This window comes from Stegostoma tigrinum, chromosome 9 (genome assembly GCF_030684315.1).
Source record: "Stegostoma tigrinum isolate sSteTig4 chromosome 9, sSteTig4.hap1, whole genome shotgun sequence".
NCBI classification, from domain to species: Eukaryota; Metazoa; Chordata; class Chondrichthyes; order Orectolobiformes; family Stegostomatidae; genus Stegostoma; species Stegostoma tigrinum.
The window spans coordinates 84,176,413-84,191,853 of record NC_081362.1 but is presented as its reverse complement, the minus strand read 5'-3'; the positions used below and the strand labels follow the sequence as shown (position 1 = coordinate 84,191,853).

General features: G+C 39.8%; 1 protein-coding gene across 12 annotated transcripts in view; it reads left to right on the top strand.

The window, feature by feature from the left end:
- Window positions 1-15,441, top strand: part of akt3a (v-akt murine thymoma viral oncogene homolog 3a) — a 397,520-nt gene that overhangs the window by 276,957 nt on the left and 105,122 nt on the right. For all 12 annotated transcript variants that reach the window (XM_059648719.1, XM_048536499.2, XM_059648714.1 and 9 more), the window contains one exon: window positions 5,664-5,795. In XM_059648719.1, the coding sequence (XP_059504702.1) occupies window positions 5,664-5,795 (132 nt within the window). The remainder of the gene's footprint in view (window positions 1-5,663; window positions 5,796-15,441) is intronic.

Here is a 15,441-nt window from a genome sequence, read left to right as displayed (position 1 = left end):
CTTTATCTTGAAAAAATGTCAAGATGACTTGTTGGGGTGGAGATTCTGTTGCTAATGCAGTGGCTGAAGATTGTCATCGTCGTCATCATCGCCTACAGGTGCAGTTCTGTTTGCAGGGTTAACGTGAAAAATAGTGAATCCAGAAGTGGTTCATTGGTTCATTGGCTGTGGTTCATTGTCTTGGGGGTTGGCTTAAAAAAGACATCCAGTTTTTGCGGCTTTTCTCTTTTCCTTTGTTCACGATGAAGCAGTTCATAGGCTGCCAAAGAAGCTCTTCACAAACTGCTACCCTGCTGTAGTCATTGTCTTCTAATTGTTGCAACTGCTGCTCAATTTCTGTCAGGATAGAAGATGAAATAAAAGTGGAAAGCTCTCATGGTGCTGCATCCTGGACTTCTTCATCTTCATCTCCAGCTTCCCCTTTCCTTTCAGTGACAAGTTATTGTAGATTAGCTGTGGAAAGGTCTTCACAGTGGGACTCAAGCAGCTCTTCAACTTGCTCACTCTCCACTTCTTCAAATCCAGCTTGTTTTTCAAGATCAATACAATGTTCTTTGATTTTTTGGGAGCTCCTCTGACGGATCAAAGCTTTTTAAATCTTGAAAAAAATCTGAGAAAAGCTTCCACTAAATTGCATGAAAGCAGTCCTTACTGACATCACCCCAGGCCTCGATAATAATGTCAATTGCATTCTTGATGTTAAAGCTCTTCCAAAATTGAAGAACAGTGTCCTTATCCCCTTCAGTGGATGCAATCAGTCTCTTAAATGTGCCTCTCCTGTTCCAGTGTTATAGCCTTTTACACTATATGCAATTTTATCACTAGAACACTTCTTGTTATCGTTTTTGCCACTTTGTTTTTGCAGTTTGTGGGTAACACGGCAGAATGTACAGTCCCTCTCACAGAAGGTGTGAAGTTTCTTGATGCCAGTGCGGGAGCTCTTCCGGCACACGCTCAGGACAAAGCCTGCAAACCAATCGTGTGATTTTGTCATTGGAATCGCATTATAGCCAACACTAAGTTCACGGTTTACAAATACCAGTCCCTTATTTGTCAGTCGTGTTATAGCCAATTGGCATTGCTGGAACACCCGTTATAGGAGAATCCCCTGTTGTGTGAATGATACCATAAACATTGGAATAACCATAAAAGGACCCATTGTTGACTTTATATGATGGAGGAAAATTCATTGGTGGTATTGTAGTCAGTACAGTATAGTAGATACAGTAGTCAGAGATAGTTTGGCTCAACATGCTTCCCTGAAGAGCAAATGAAATCAGTTATTGTATGGTGCGATATAACACAGTGTGGAACTGGAGAAACACAGCAGGTCAGGCAGCATTAGAGGAACAGGAAAGTTGATGTTTTGGGTCGGGACCCTTCAGAACTGGGGAGGGGGTAAATAAAGAGAGGAAGGATGAGGCTGGGATGGTGATAGGTGAGTGCAGGTAGGGAGTGGTGGGGATTGGTCAGTGAGGTGGGAGGGGCAGATAGGTGGGAGAGAAGGTGGAAAGGTTGTGTCAGGTCAAGGAGACAGGGATGAGAGGGAGGGTTGGTCATTGGATGAGGCTGGGAATGGGAATATTTTAAAGCTGGTGAAATCCATGTTTAGGCCATTGGGCTTAAGGCTCCTGAGGCAGAATATGAGGTGCTGCTCCTCCAGTTTGTGGGTGGCGTCTTTATGACACTGGAGGAGGCCCAGGATGGACATGTCACCCAGAGAGGGAGAGGGGGTAGGTAAAATGGTTTGCAACTGGAAGGTATTGTTGTTTGTCATGAACAGAGCACAGATACTGTACAAACTGGTCTCTGCTTGGTATAATCGATGTAAAGGAGGCCACATCGGGAACAGTGGATGCACTAGACCAAGTTAATGGATGTGAAGGTGAACCCCTGTCTAATGTGGAAGGTTTGTTTTGTGCCTTGATTGGAGATGAGGGAGGACGGTGTAGGGGCAGATGTAGCACTTGCTGCGGTTGCGGGGGAAAGGTGCTGAGGGTGGTCGTGTCACTGGGGAGTGTGGAGCAGACAAGGGAGTCGCCGAGAGAGTGGTCCCTACGAAAGGCAGATTGGGGTGAGGAGGGAAATATATCTTTGGTTGTGGGGTTAGATTGTAGGTGACAGAAATGGCGAAGAATGACACATTGGATGCAGAGATTGGTGGGTGATACGTGAGGACAAGGGGGATTCTGTCTTTATTTTTGTTAGGGGGAGGGGATGTGAGGGCAGAGGAACGGGAAACACAACAGATGTGGTTGAGTTTATTCTCAATCACCAGAGGGCGAAAGATGTGGTCCTTGAAATCAGAGGACATCTGGGATGTGCGGGAGTGGAACGCCCTGTCTTGGGAACAGACATGGCGGAGGTGGTGGAATTGGGAGTAGGGGATATTGTATGGTAATCCTTTTGATACCCAATAGCTTAGCTACTACTAGAGTTATTGGTGCCATTCTAGGTTGTATGCTGCCTTTATGTCAAATGTAGCTATTTTCATCTTCCCTTTAACATTCAACCCTCGCATTAGTTTCTAGGTCAACTATGGAGCCCATTAGTTACAGTAGAATTTGAGCTGAGCATCAGTGAATAAATTTGTATGAGTAGACTTGTTCCTTGATTGCATTGATCTTTTCTGATAATGCAATAAAATGTCTCAAAGCACTTTTGATAATAATTGGGTGGATTCTGACCACCAAATATATTCTGGCCAATTTTGGAGATGCATGTGAAGTACCCTCCTTTTGTTATAACTTGGTAGCCACATGATACAGAGCAATTAATTTTTGCTCTAATCCTTTTGATCTGTCAACAGACTGCTTTTTGTATTTAGCATGCAGGTAACTAACTTTGTACCTAAGGTTTGTACTTTACTCTGAGTTCTACCTGTGCTTCCTTCTATACTTCATATTGAATCAAATCTGTCTCCTGGCTTGATGACAAGTAAAATGAGGGATGTGCAACATTATGAAGCAACTGATGTTTGTAATTGTAGAATTCTATTGTTCTTGATGATCAGCAATCCCTTGTGGATTCCCAGCTTTGTATTCTAGGTATGTTCTCGGTCTGTCCAACTTAGTAGTGTAGCAATATCATAATAAAATTCAAAGATGAGACATTGTCTTCACTGAAATTTTATGGTACCATAGACAAACATGTTTTTCCATGTGACAAAGATGATATCCAGTACGCATTTCATTGAGTTAACAAGGTGTAGAGCTGGATGAACACAGCAGGCCAAGCAGCATCATAGGAGCAGGAAGGCTGACGTTTCGTGCCTAGACCCTTCATTCCCATTTCTGATGAAGAGTCTAGGCCTGAAACGTCAGCCTTCCTGCTCCTATGATGCTGCTTCGCCTGCTGTGCTCATCCACCTCTACACCTTGTTATCTCGGATTCTCCAACATTTGCAGTTCCTATTATCTCTGATGCATTTCATTGAGTTGACTGCTTTTCTGCCTCGTACAGGTGACGTCTGATAATCATGTGATTAAGACTCAGCTATTATGGACCGTGGTGATAATATCCTGCCAAGCTCGCAGTATATCAAGGTCTTTCATTCAGAACATATCCCTCAGAACGTCTTCCAAGTGATCTTCAAATTTGAAGAGCAAGAGCTGAGCAGTTAAAAGTAGACAGTGGCAGTAGGTGGTGATCAGCCAGAGGTTTTCTTGACTTTAATTGACTTGAAAGCACAGACATCATTAGGTTTAGGTGAGAGAACATCAATAGCCACATTAATTGGTATAATATTCATGTGCATTCCTATTCTGATCGGAGAGGGGTAGAAGTGGAGTGGGCAAGTTCCATTCCCCGTGGAATGTGGTGAACAATTTGTATTTTTCTAGCAATTTGGAAGGTGCAACAATGTTTATGAATGCAAATAGAATGTTGTTTATTTCCAGGAAGCCCATAGCATTACAACTATCAGTAAGTCTTTGTACTTTTTTCTTGCTGTCAGCCCAGAAATTACCAGATGTGTTGACTATGTAATTTGTTACTTTTGGATTTAAACTCTTGGGGAAGAAATTTGTTTGCCAGTAACACTAGGCGAACTTGTGCCAATTCCCCAAGGCCAGGTAACATTAAGGACTGTTACCTGCATAACCTTTGTGGTGTTTCTCAATGATATCAATGGAGAATGCTAGAAGCTATGAAACACAAACGAAGTTTTTCCATGAGCTCCATATTTCTAATTCAGTGCCATAATATTTAGGATATCGTTGTCTGATTGAAAGAAGTTGATACTTTGAGACAAAAATAGAAATTGCTGGAAAAGTGCACCTGGTCTGGCAGCATCTGTGAAGAGAAATCAGAGTTAATGTTTCAAATCGAGTGACCCTTCCTCAGAATAATTTCTAATGCATTTACATTCTTTAAAATGGAGATCAAAATATTAACTCTGATTTCTCTTCACAGATGCTGTTAGACTTGCTGAGCTTTTCCAGCGATTTCTATTTTTGTCCCTGATTTATAGCATACATAGTTTTTTGGTATTTATTTAGTACTTTGTCTGTAACTGTTGATTTTATTGCAGAAGATAAATAAAAGTAAGTTTATAGCTGCAGCAAGAATAAACGAAGAGTTGAACAGTACTGAGGTTCCGTTGTTTGACATGAACTGCTTATACTTTTAGTTTTCTTATTTTTATGTAATTTTATTCTATAACATTGTAGATTACTAGTGTTTCTATTTACTAGTCTTTATGTAAACAGACTGAGTTTTAGGTGCCCGTAGCTCAATTAATGTTTAACTTGAATGCATAAAGGAATAAGTCATTCACTTCCTTGATTTTGCAACATAATTCCATTTGATTACTGCTAATCTGTATTTCAGACCTATAATTCCATAATTCTACTACCGTTAGTGAGAAGAAGTCTCCTGATTTCACTTCTGAATAGTTTGGCTCTATTTTTAAGACTATTCCCCATTCTGGATTCTGCCACCAGAGAAAATGTTCTTTCTCATTTCCCTTTATCATTTAAATGTCTAGATTAGATCTTGCTCTTAAAAAATGAAGTAAATTCTCACAAATTGAAAACTGAATTAAGGCAATGTTTAATTCTCAAATATTGAATACACTTTAGAACATGGAAAAGTAAGAGTAAAAATAGGCCAGTCAAGCTGTTGAGCCTGCTGTGCCATTCAGTTAGACTGTGGCTGATCATCCACTGTACTGTATCTTCGAACACTATCTCCTCCTCCCATGAATCCCTTAATAATCAAAAATATATCAATATCTGACTTTAATATTTTTGATAACTGAGTATCTGCAGTGCCTAGACAGTTTAAACACCATTAATTGGAGACACTTGGCATTTAACTTGCTCATGATCTTAGCCTGTGTGCTGTCTAATCTCTAACCCCACTACCCATTATGCTCTGAATATCTTGTATGCTACTAAACTGTTCTGTTTTTGTTTTACAATACTTCATTAATACTGAAATAAAATCGAATTTTGAGAGGCTTTATTCCTTTAGTAGATATTTTTCACGTTATCACATTATGTAAGGCTGGTTGCCACAAAGAGACAATATATGATTTGCCGTCATTAGTATTTTAAAGTTTGCTTATCCATTTCATTTTTTGAATACGTTTCAGCCTAGGTTCTATTTATGTATGCTGTATAGTTTTTGACATTTTTTTCTACCTCTTAATTTATTTACAGACTATGAATGACTTTGATTATTTAAAACTACTGGGAAAAGGCACTTTTGGAAAAGTAATCTTAGTCAAAGAAAAAGCAACTGGCAAATATTATGCAATGAAGATACTAAAGAAAGAAATTATTATTGCAAAGGTAGGCACAATGGTTTACTTTGGAAGAAGCAATATTTGAAGATTGAACTTTATCTCTGAAGTTTGGATTTTAACACAAAGTACAAAAATGCAAGCAACAAAGTTTTAAAACAATATTTGGTAGATTTGAGGACTGTTTTCTTGATGTTTTGTTGAATAATGTTGAACAACAGTAAATATTCCAAATATATTTATAATGTGTGTTGCTGTGTTTTGTTGCTTCATCAGTTGTAAACCACTTACTGAGCACATGTGCAGAATTTCTCTCAACTAATTGTTCAGTCCATGTTTTTTGTACCGCAGCTTTTGCCAAGGTACTCATTAGAAATTTTATTTTAGTTTGAAGCACTTGATTTAAAAATGAAGTCAAGCAAAAGGGAAAGAAATATTTGAAAACATACACAAGAGATGCATGGGGAAGAAATAACTGCTTTACCATTTGCTAATTCCAACTCTAATTATTACTTTATTCTCCACTCCTGATGGATTTCTTGCACTGCCGTATGGAGATGTATTAAAGCAATGCTTGAGGTGACAACATAAGTTTTGCAATCTTCTACCTAAAACACAATGGAAAATAGAATGTATGCCCTTGCACAAAACCTAATCACTTACAACACTCTCAATTAGAAAGCAACATTTGCAGCCAGACAACTCATACTTTATGATCATGTTTTGCAAACGGCAATAAATCAAGAGAACTCCTGCCCCGTATGTTTGCACTAGGTAGGCAGACTCTATACGTGGTACCCACCAGCTAGCTTCTTAAACGTGTAAATCAAAATCATCATATCAAATGTATAGCATTCCCTTAAAAATTATACAGATTTGCTGTATAAAAAGATGCACAGAGTACCCAGACTACTTTGGCTTTTCAACACAGCCAATGTTAGTAATATTCCCCTGGTCTGCACTGTATCAACTTAGCACCTCGTATGTAACAGGATGAAATAATACAGTATATACAAGATACGTAAATTTAGTTGTTAAGTTTCCTGTGAAATGTTGTAAATTAATTAAAGGTCTTGAATTTTGTTTTTCTACAGGCAAAATAGGATTACTGCACCCTTACACTTAATGTTGTTTTCCTCAACACAGAATAAGAGTGCTCAGTTAATTGTTGTTAGTTTGACTTCAGAAACACTTTCATGAGTTTTCTAACGTGTTCTACTGCTAAATACTGTGACAGAGTTTTTCTGATAGAGAATTCTCAGTTTCAAATACCGCACTGTGCAAAGTAGTCAAGTGGTGACCAAACACCATTAATAAATTAACAGCTATCATTCTGACATTTTTACACTCCTTCTAATAATTGGCTATGGAGCAAGATTTATACTAATTTGTATTAATAAAAATATACTTAATGATTGAAAATGTGGAGAGAGGCCAGAGAAAGGTGAAACCGTTATGAAATCAGTTTGAATTTTCCTCCCCTCTCTTCTACAGTGAAAACTTTACTTAATTTGTAGAGTTTATTTTCAACGTGAGTACTTAATTATGCAGGAGCATAGTATTCAAATAAAAATTTGTATGGCAGAGGATATTCTAAAGTTGGTTACATTAACTTCTTGTATGAGTGTTTTTATTGCTGCAAAAATAAAGTAGCATACATATTTTCAGATCCCATGTCTGGAGTGCAGCCTACACCAGCAGCCTGTACAAATAGTCGTTTGGATCTCTGTGCTACCAGCCCCAGGCTTTACTATACTATACTTTACGAGCCTAGGCCCGAAATGTCAGCTTTTCTACTCCTAAATTGCTGCTTGGCCTGCTGTGTCCATCCAGCTCTACACTTTGTTAACTCATAACTTTTTAATCTGCTTTCTTACTTATTATATTGGGTTTTACTAAATTGAGTGTTTCCAGCTTAAAATAGTTAAACATTTAAGTATACAAATTTCATTTTATGCTTAACTAATATCCATTCAGCTTACAGTTTGAATGCTTTGCCTTAGGAAAATTTGGGACAGAAATATATAAATAACTGCTATATTACTGCCGTGCTTTAATTTTACGTTGCAATTGTTTACCTTTTTAACTTTTCTGTGTGTGCCTAATTGTGTTTGTGTGGTTATACAAATGTAATGTTATCAATTTTATGTCTGCTATTACCTGCACAAGAAATATAGGATCTCAATAGTTATTTCGAGACAACCTCTCATTTATTCTGTGTTGAATTCTGCGAAATCAGCATATTTGCCTTCTTGTGAAATAAAACTGTACCTGGTAATTGCTTGTAGGGCCTATTGATAAAATTTACTTATGAAAATAATGAAAAACAGAATATATGGTCTCTAAGCTTTTAAAAATATATGTTATGATGCTGTCCTAGCAATTTGCAATCCCACGTACAATCCCACTCTTCTCTGTTGTAATCAGGACAGTGGACTGCATATTCAGGCATTTCTAAAGCTGCATGAATAAAAAAGGAACTGTGGTCTTGGAAATAAAACATGCCATTGCTGTGAAATTTAAGAATGGTCATTTATCATTTCATGAAATACTTCTAATATTGTGTTACATATGATGAAGATATTAACAACAAGCAGTACATAAATAAATAAACTTCAGGTACTTTATTTCTGAAAACAATTACAGTTACTGAACCTATCTACCCCAGAAGGGCAAGTCACTTAATTAATAAAAGCAGTGCTTTTGCTTTTGAGCTCCATTTTCCCTGACTGTTTTAGTTCTATGCTGATCTCCAAACAGTTAAACACATTTTAAGACAATGGGAAGATTCAGTGGGCATAACTTGTTATGACATGGAGATAGATGGCTGAACCAAAAGCTTTTCTACCTCCGTATTCGCAACGCAGTAAAATTAAACTCTTTGAAGACCCTCAATAGTTACTATAATGGTTTAATTGAATAACCAGTCTCAGACATTGAGAATAATTAATTACAGACACCAGTCTGTATCTCAAGTAAAAGTTTTGACAATTTATTAAATATACAATAACTTTAGCAGAGGAAAAGAAAACACAAGGTAATCTAATAAATGTCTATGATTCAATCCTGAAGTGTTTGTTTTCAGCTCCCATTCTCACTTGAGTCTGAGAGACAGACAAATACAGTTAAGGGATAAATAATGGAAACTAATGAAACTAGCCAGATTTCTCAAATTGTTGCTTGATTTTCTGGAAATGTTGAGCAGGTTCATCATTTCAGTTTACTCATGTAAATGTAGTGATAGTTATAACTCATCTTTTTACTCCTTTGGTCTCTCAAAGGCTGGTGCGGGACATTAGGCAGGGAGCTCTCAAATCGTCAGTCATGCTGTGTCATCAGCAGCTAAACTCATCATCTCAGAAATCATGGTGCAGAAAAGTTACTTTAACTATGCTCCTGTCCTGAGAGATTGACAGTCCTTTCCCATGGTCTCAATTACCATTCAGCATCTACTATCTGTTGAAACTATGGTGTTGAAACCCATTGCCAGGTATTGACCTTTTTAATAGCTGAATTCTCCTATCTGTTAAAACACAATGCTGTTCCTGAGGTCTGTGTCTTTGGGAACCCTTTTAAATCAAGAATCAGCCAGCAGTTAACCTCCTGTCCTAACCTCTGAAGTAAGGTTTGTTTGATCTATTCCTTTCCTTTTACCACAAGCAGTTTTCCAAAGTCCACAAGTGATTTTTAGCTCCCAGTTCACAGCTAAAAGCCGGAATTGATAAAAGAATAAATGTAGTGATAAATCAGCAAGGGTTCTAACAAAACAAACAGGTCTTTCTCTGTGAAAGAGCATTTAACTGCCAAAACTGAACCTTACCCTTGACCTTTTTGGAAAGTTGTTTAAGAGAACAATTTTCTTTCGTAATTATAGCAGAAAATGAACTATTTTTGTTGTCTTTTGACCATTACATAAACTATAAAGGAGAAATTTCTATGGTGTGGTGATGCGAAAGTGTAGAGTGTATTTTAAATGAGAACAGGCACACATCTTAATCTGTTTTCCTTTTGTAAATCTATAATAGTGAGTGAGGTGAGTGCTTTTTTGAATGTTTATATTGTGATCTGTCTCTTGATTGACTTTTAATAGTAAGGATTGGTAATAGGTTATCCCAAAGCTGTGTTTTTCAACAGTAACCCTGCATTTTGAGCAAAATGTGCTGCGTTTGTTTTTAGGTAATTTCTCGGCCTGTTGAATGTTAAAGGGCAGAAATGATTGTTCTTAGGCTCTTCCTGTCAGATGTGGGAGATGAAAGAGATTTTGAATGTTCCTGGAGACTGTGTCGGCAGGAAGTGTGTTTGGTTATGAATCCTATTGGACCAGATGGATTGATTGGAGTGACAGTTAAAGGAAATGAAGAGTTTACAAGAGCAAGGGTGTATGATGGATGGCAGTTTCAGAAAGTTGGAGACACTGTAGATGCAGTCAGATAGACACTTGACTGCAAGGAATAGTAGGAGAGGTAGCCAGGCAATGTAGGAGTCTCCTGGAGAAATCCCCATTTCAAACAGTTATACCATTTTGGATACTGTAAGAGGGGGTGGTGGGAATGGCCTCTCAGGGGAATATAGGACAGACAACAGGTTTTCAAGTACCATGATTGGCTCTACTGTAATGAGGGTTATGTCAAGTTCCAAGTGATTGATTGTAATACGGGACTGTCTATGTGGGCCACTGACATCAGAATGGTGTATTGCCTCTCTGGTGCAAAAGTCAACAATGTCTGAAAGAAGGTGCAGAGTGTTCTGAAAAGGGAGAGTGACCAGCAAGAGGTTGTTGTGCACATTGGTACCAACAACATAGGTAGGGAAAGAGATGAGGTTCAGCAGGGAGGATATAGCCAACTGTGCAGGAATTTAACAAGTAAATCCTTGAAGATGGTAGTATCTGGACTACTGCTGGTGCCACATGCTAGTAAGAGTAGGAATAGGAGGATAGAGAACTTGAATGCATGGCTGAGGAGATGGTGCAGGGGGTAGGGATTCACATTTTCGGTCTGTTAGGATCACTTCAGGGTTAGAAACGACCTGGATAAGAAGAATGGGTTCCACATGGATTCGAAGGAGACCCAATATCCTTGCAGGGAAATACGCTAGTGGTTTAAACTAGTAAAGGGGTTGGAGGAGGGGGAACCAAAGCAATAGTGAGAAAAGAGAAAGGGCTGAGGCTGGTGCAGTAGATAAGGGGAGCAAGTCAAATAGTCAAGGCAGACAAGGGCTTAGCAGAGAATGAGGTAAGACTGATAAATTAAACTGCACTTACTTCAATGCAAGAGACCTGACAAGTAAGGCAAATGAATTTAGAGCATGGTTGGGAACATGGGACTGGAATATACGTAGCTATAACAGAAATGTGGTTCAAGGATGCACAGAATTGGCAGCTTAATATTGTGGGTATAGATGCTATAAGAAGGATAGAAAGGGAGGCTAGAGGGGAGAGAGAGTGGCGTTTTTGGTTAGGGTGAAAGTATGGCTGTACTTAGGGAGGATATTCCTGAAGAATTGTCCAGTGAAGTTGTATGGGTGGAACTGAAAAATAAGAAAGGGATGATTGCCTTGTTGGGACTGCATTATAAGCCCCCCAGTAGTCAGCAGGAAATTGAGAAGCAAATATGTAGGGAGATCACAATAACAAAGTGTGGAGCTGGATGAACACAGCAGGCTAAACAGCATCTGAGGAGTACAAAAGCTGACTTTTCGGGCCGAGATTCTTCACCAGAAAAGGGGGCTGGGGAGAGGATTCTGAAATAAATGGGGAGAGAGGGGGAGGCGGATCGAAGATGGATAGAGGAGCTGGTTCCGTAGGCAGGTGCTGAGGAAGGTGATGTGGCTGTGGCACCTGTTTTGCTTCAGGACATGGTCGAGCAATTTCAAGGCCGAAGAGATTACAAGAGAGTTGCAGTGGGAGAGAGATCCCCTGAGGTTTGTCCAGAGGGAGGAGGGTAACTTCTTAAGGTTAGGCGTCCTTGGAAGAGGCTTCGCAGTGAGATCATGTGTCTTTTCCCTAGGGAGGGCGATTTCAAGACTAGGTGGTATATTTTGAAGGTGAAAGGAGAAAGGTTTAAAAAAGTCATGAGAAGCAATTTTTTTTTACACTGTCGCTCATGTGTGGGACAACTTCCAGAGGAAGTGGTGGATGTGGCTACAGTTATAACGTTTAAAAGATATTTAGATAAGTACATTAACAGGAAAGATTAGGAGGATTATGGGTCAAGTGCAAGCAGTTGGGACTAGTTTAGTTTGGGATTATGGTCGGCATGAACTGTTTGGACTAAAGGATCTGTTTCCATGCTGTATTACTCTATAACTGTGTCTCAGATATCTAAGAAAAATTGGGTTGTAATGGTAGGGGATTTTAATTTTCTAAACATATACAGGGACTGTCATAGAGTTAATGGCTTGCTTGGGAAGGAATCTAAGTGTGTACAAGAAAACTTTCTTATTCAATATGTTGATGTAATTCCTAGAGAATATTTGAACGTCTGTTGAGACATAAGTCAGGGCAAGTGACTGAGGTGTTAGTGGGGCTGCAGTTTAGGGCAAGTAATCATAATTCTAGTAGTTTCAAAATAGTTATGGAAAAGGATAAAACCATTCAACAAGTTAAAGTTCTAAATTGGAGTAAGGGCAATTTTGGTGGTATTAGGCAAGAACTTTCAAAAATTGATTGGGGGAGGCTATTCACAGGTAAAGGATGGTTGGGAAATGGGAGGCCTTTAAGAATGAAATGCCGAGAGTTCAGAGACAGTATGTTCCAGTTAGTGTGAAAGCAAAGCTGGCAGGTGTAGGGAATGCTGGATGAAATTGAGGCTCTGGTTAAAAAAAATAAGGAGGTATATATCCGGAACAGACAGCTAGGATTGAATGAATCCCTTGAGGAAAGTTAGGGCAGTAGGGGTGTACTTTTCTTCCCTTTATTCATTCATGGGATGAGGGCATTACTGGCTAGGTAGTATTTATTGCCCGTTCCTAATTGTCCAAAGGGCATTTATGAGTCAACGACATTGCTTTGGGTGTTCAGTCACATGTAGGCCAGACCCGGTAAGGATGGCAGTTCCCTTCTCTAAAGGAATTTAGTGAACAGGATGGGATTTTCCAACAATTGGCAATGGGTTCATGGTTGTTAGAACCCTAATTCCAGATTTTTTGAGGGAAATCAGGAGGCCAGAAATAGGACACGAAATAGAACTAAGGAGAATCCAAAGAGATTTTACGAAGAGTGACTAGGGAGAGAATAGGGCCCCGTAAAGATCAATATGGCCATCTACGTGTGGAACCACTGGAGATGTATGAGGTACTACATGAATGTTTTGCATCAGTTTTTACTGTGGAGAAGGACGTGGAAGCATGGGAACTTGGAAGTAAATGGTGATGTGTTGCAAGGAGTTCACATTACAGAAGACGAAGTGCTGGAGGTCTTAAAATATGTAAAAGTAGATAAAACACCAGGATCTCATCAGATGTTTCCCTGAAGATTATGGGAAGCTAGGGAAGAGATTGCTGCCCCCCTTGCTGAGATATTTGTATCATCTGTAGCCACAGGTGAGGTGTTGGAAGCTTGGAGTTTGGCTCATGTGATGCCATTATTCAAGAAAGTCTGCAAGGAAAAGTCAGGGATCTGTAGACTGGTGAACCTTATGTCACTGGTGGGTAGGTTGTTGGAGTGGATTTTGAGGGACAGGATTTACACGCATTTGGAAAGGCAAGGACTGATTAGTGATAATCAGCATAGCTTTACGTGTGGCAAATCATGCCTCACTAACTGGATTGAGATTTTCAAAGAGGTGACCAAGAAGATTTATGAAACAAAGCAGTAGATGTTATGTGTATAGATTTCAACAAAACTTTCGACAAGGTTTTACGTGGCAGTTAAGTTAAATCACATGGGATCCTGGGCAAGCTAATTGATTGGATGCAAAATTGGCTTGAAAGTAGGAGACAAGAGGTTGCAGGTAGTTTTTTGGAATGGAGACCTGTGACCATTGGTGTGCCACAAGATCAGTGCGGGATCCACTGCTTTCATCATTTATATAAATGATTTGGATGTGAACGTAGGAGGTATGGTTAGAAAGTTTGCAGCTAGTGTAGGTGGCATGGTGCGAAATAACTCTATGAAGACCAATATCCCATCACCAAGTCACACTTTATTTATGTGTGCATAGTACCTGATGCTGACCAGACAGCTCAAAGTCGGCTCCTAGAGAAAACAGGAACTCTGACACACCTGTTTATATATTTGTCAGCTAGGATTTCCTGATTGGACCTGTTTAGCATCCTAATCAGGGAACTTGTATCCTATGCGGTCCACCTGGCTGACCTCTTTCCAATTACTACATCCCTGCCCTTCTAAATCCTGGATGTAGATCTGTTTTTCCTGTAGCTTCTCCTAGGTCATTTGTGCACCAGGTCAGTTCCCTACGACTCTGTCTTGGATATTGGCAACGTGTACTGGACTGTAGCCCGCTTGTTGCGTCGGAGTGCCTTGGCTAAAGTTCATCCTCTTCAGGCGGTCACTGTATTGAGGCTGTGACATTTGCTGTGTCCATCTCATCCTCAGAGGTTACTTCAATACTAGGTAGAAGGAGAGAACGCATGGGTTCTGACAGCCTTGCCTGGTATTCTGAGGGGTTGGATATGTTTTGTTGCTGCCCGGTTGTGATGTTACAGCTTGCATGAGGTCCAAGTGCTAATTCAGAACCGTCTTCTTACCAGAACTTTGTACGTCATGGGACGTGACCTTGCGTCCACCATGTTTTTTGTCCGAGCAGGATCGTTCTTGGGGTTTTGACACCAAACTTTGTCCCCTGTAGGAAACTGCCTCTCTAGCTTCGAAATCTTATGTCCAGTATTAGTGATACTGGTTTCATTTCACTCTTCAAACCACCACCATCCCACTCCCACTCACATACCAGTCGGGGAAAATCAGGTTTAACCTGGTGTAGCGCCTTGTCCCCATGAGCAAATCTGCTGGAGCTGTCCACCTGGTTGTGTGAGAGGTGGTCCTGTGATCAAGTAAGAATCTGGACAAATTGATTTTGAATGAAGCTGTAGGCTATTTCTTCAAGGCTGCCTTCACAGTTTGGACTGCTCTTTCCACCAGACCATTGGACACTGGATGGTTGGAGCTGTCCTTACATGCTGAATGTGATTCAACTTTAGGAAATACTTACATTCTCTACTGGTACATGAAGGCATGTGTCTATAACCAATACCTGCAGGAGTGCATGTATTGCAAAAAATGCTCACAAGTTTTCAGTCGTCGCTCCCGTGTTTGACGAATGTACTCCATGCATATTCCATAGGTGTTCTCAATGACTAAAACATAAAAACATAAAAACATTGCGCCCAGTTTTGAGGAAGGGTCACTGGACCCAAAACGTTAACTCTGTTTTTTCCCTTCACAGATGCTGCCAGACTTGTTGAGCTTTTCCAGCAACTTTGTTATTGAGCCCATGAAAGGACTGGCATGTGATCGAGTCAACATGTGATTGAGTCCAGGGTGTACCTAGCCTACTGGTAGTAATTTTTGACATTGTTGGCACTCTGGGCACTGCCCCATCAACATGACCATGTCCACATCCAATCCTAGCCACCAGACATAACTTCATGCCAATACCCTCATATTGGAAACTTGTGATGACCCTGCTGGAGTTCAGCCAGTATCTGGTAGCATTGGAATCACAGAGTCACAATCT